The 1,488-nt window shown below is 37.5% G+C and overlaps 1 protein-coding gene across 1 annotated transcript in view; it reads right to left on the bottom strand.

Annotated features, from left to right (window-relative positions):
* The window catches only part of LOC115789951 (uncharacterized), a 7,168-nt gene extending 6,039 nt beyond the window's left edge, over nucleotides 1–1,129 (bottom strand). Inside the window, exon 1 of the mRNA XM_030743551.1 lies at nucleotides 319–1,129. Within this exon, the coding sequence (XP_030599411.1) occupies nucleotides 319–1,110 (792 nt within the window). The 5' untranslated portion in view covers nucleotides 1,111–1,129. The remainder of the gene's footprint in view (nucleotides 1–318) is intronic.
* Nucleotides 1,130–1,488: the final 359 nt, after the last annotated feature.

Here is a 1,488-nt window from a genome sequence, read left to right as displayed (position 1 = left end):
AATACTGTACCCTAAAATATTTTAAAAATCAGTTAATGTGGTTCTGTAAGATGCATTGTGGCATTTTCTTGTTTAACTGACATTAATATGCACATCCAGAAAAAATATAAGCCATGTAAATTTTACATGTATAGGTACAGATCTAAATAGTTAATAGTAATGTCATCTTATGCTAACCACATCTTATGCAACTTATTTAAAATTTAGGTCAAACATAATTTTTCTTAAATTAAATAAGTGTAGTAGGAGATTTTTTTGGAAAATTTTTTTTGTTTAAGTCTAACAAAAATAGTGCCTCAAAGGTCAAACCATATTTACCTGTGATTCTTTATTATGCTGATCGGCATCTGCTCCTTTGATCTTTGTTTTAGTGTGTTGTGAAGGTTTAGGATTTTGTATTCTCTTCGGGGGATTGAAGTACTTGGACTTGGACTTAGATTGACCAGCAGAACTTTCCCTCTTCTTCCATTTCTCTTCATGATCATCTACAGGTTTGTTAGAAACTGTGAAGGCTTTGTCAAGAACTTTCATTGGAAGACCATGCTGCATAATGTGCTCTACATATCGTCCTTGTAAAGAGGAAAACATTTTGGAGATGAACTCTGCTGGTCTGAGGTACTTCTTCTTTCCCAGGATGTTTCGTTTCACCAAACCAAACCATAGCTCCACATGGCAGTTTGTTTCTCTGGTTTTGCAAGTTTTGTTTGTTTCACCAGTTGTTGGTGTCTCATGTCGTGTCAGATCTCCAAGCAACAAACCACTCCACAGTGGGATGATCCCCATGTAGTTTTTCAGCAGAACATCAATTATACCAGGACAAAAGTAATGGTTTTTAATGTTGGCTGAATCATCAGACAGAAAGTCACACTCTGCTTGGTCCCGTATCACTTGAAAAGTATGTGTGAAAGGTGATGTTCCAACAATGCTATTACTTTTATCAGTGATCATTTCCTCAGCTTCTGATACATATTGACTTTCTCCATCCTTGTTTTTCTTGCTTTGTGAAATGCAGCTGTTGAGGTAGGTTTGGCTTGTTTTTACCAAATGGGTACATTCTTTTGCATCAAAGAGAACACACATGTTATAAAACACCTCAATGGCGAGCTGCATACTTTGGCAGTTGAGTAGGTATGCAAAGCAGAATGTTGCATACTCCTGTATGCCTCGGTCTGATGTTTTTCTGCCAAATGCTTGTGTCACAGCCTTAACTATATGGGCAGAGCACAGATGCAACACAGTGAAGTTTGTCATACCAGTAGTGCGTCCATGCACAATGTTAAATGCTCTGGCAAGGTACACAGAAATATCTTCCTTGTTGAAAGATATAAGCACGCTATTAATCAGAGCCCAACTGTAGTCTGTCTCAACCTGTGAAATTTGTATTTTTGTTTTGTGTGACAGTTTCCTTTTGAATTCCATTAGCCAGTGAGAAATGGAAGGAATACTATGGCTGTTGGTGATCAGTTCCGTGACAGGCAAAGGAGGTTT

The sequence above is a fragment of the Archocentrus centrarchus genome, chromosome 13, assembly GCF_007364275.1.
Source record: "Archocentrus centrarchus isolate MPI-CPG fArcCen1 chromosome 13, fArcCen1, whole genome shotgun sequence".
Taxonomy (NCBI): domain Eukaryota; kingdom Metazoa; phylum Chordata; class Actinopteri; order Cichliformes; family Cichlidae; genus Archocentrus; species Archocentrus centrarchus.
This window is presented reverse-complemented; position numbering and strand designations above follow the sequence as displayed.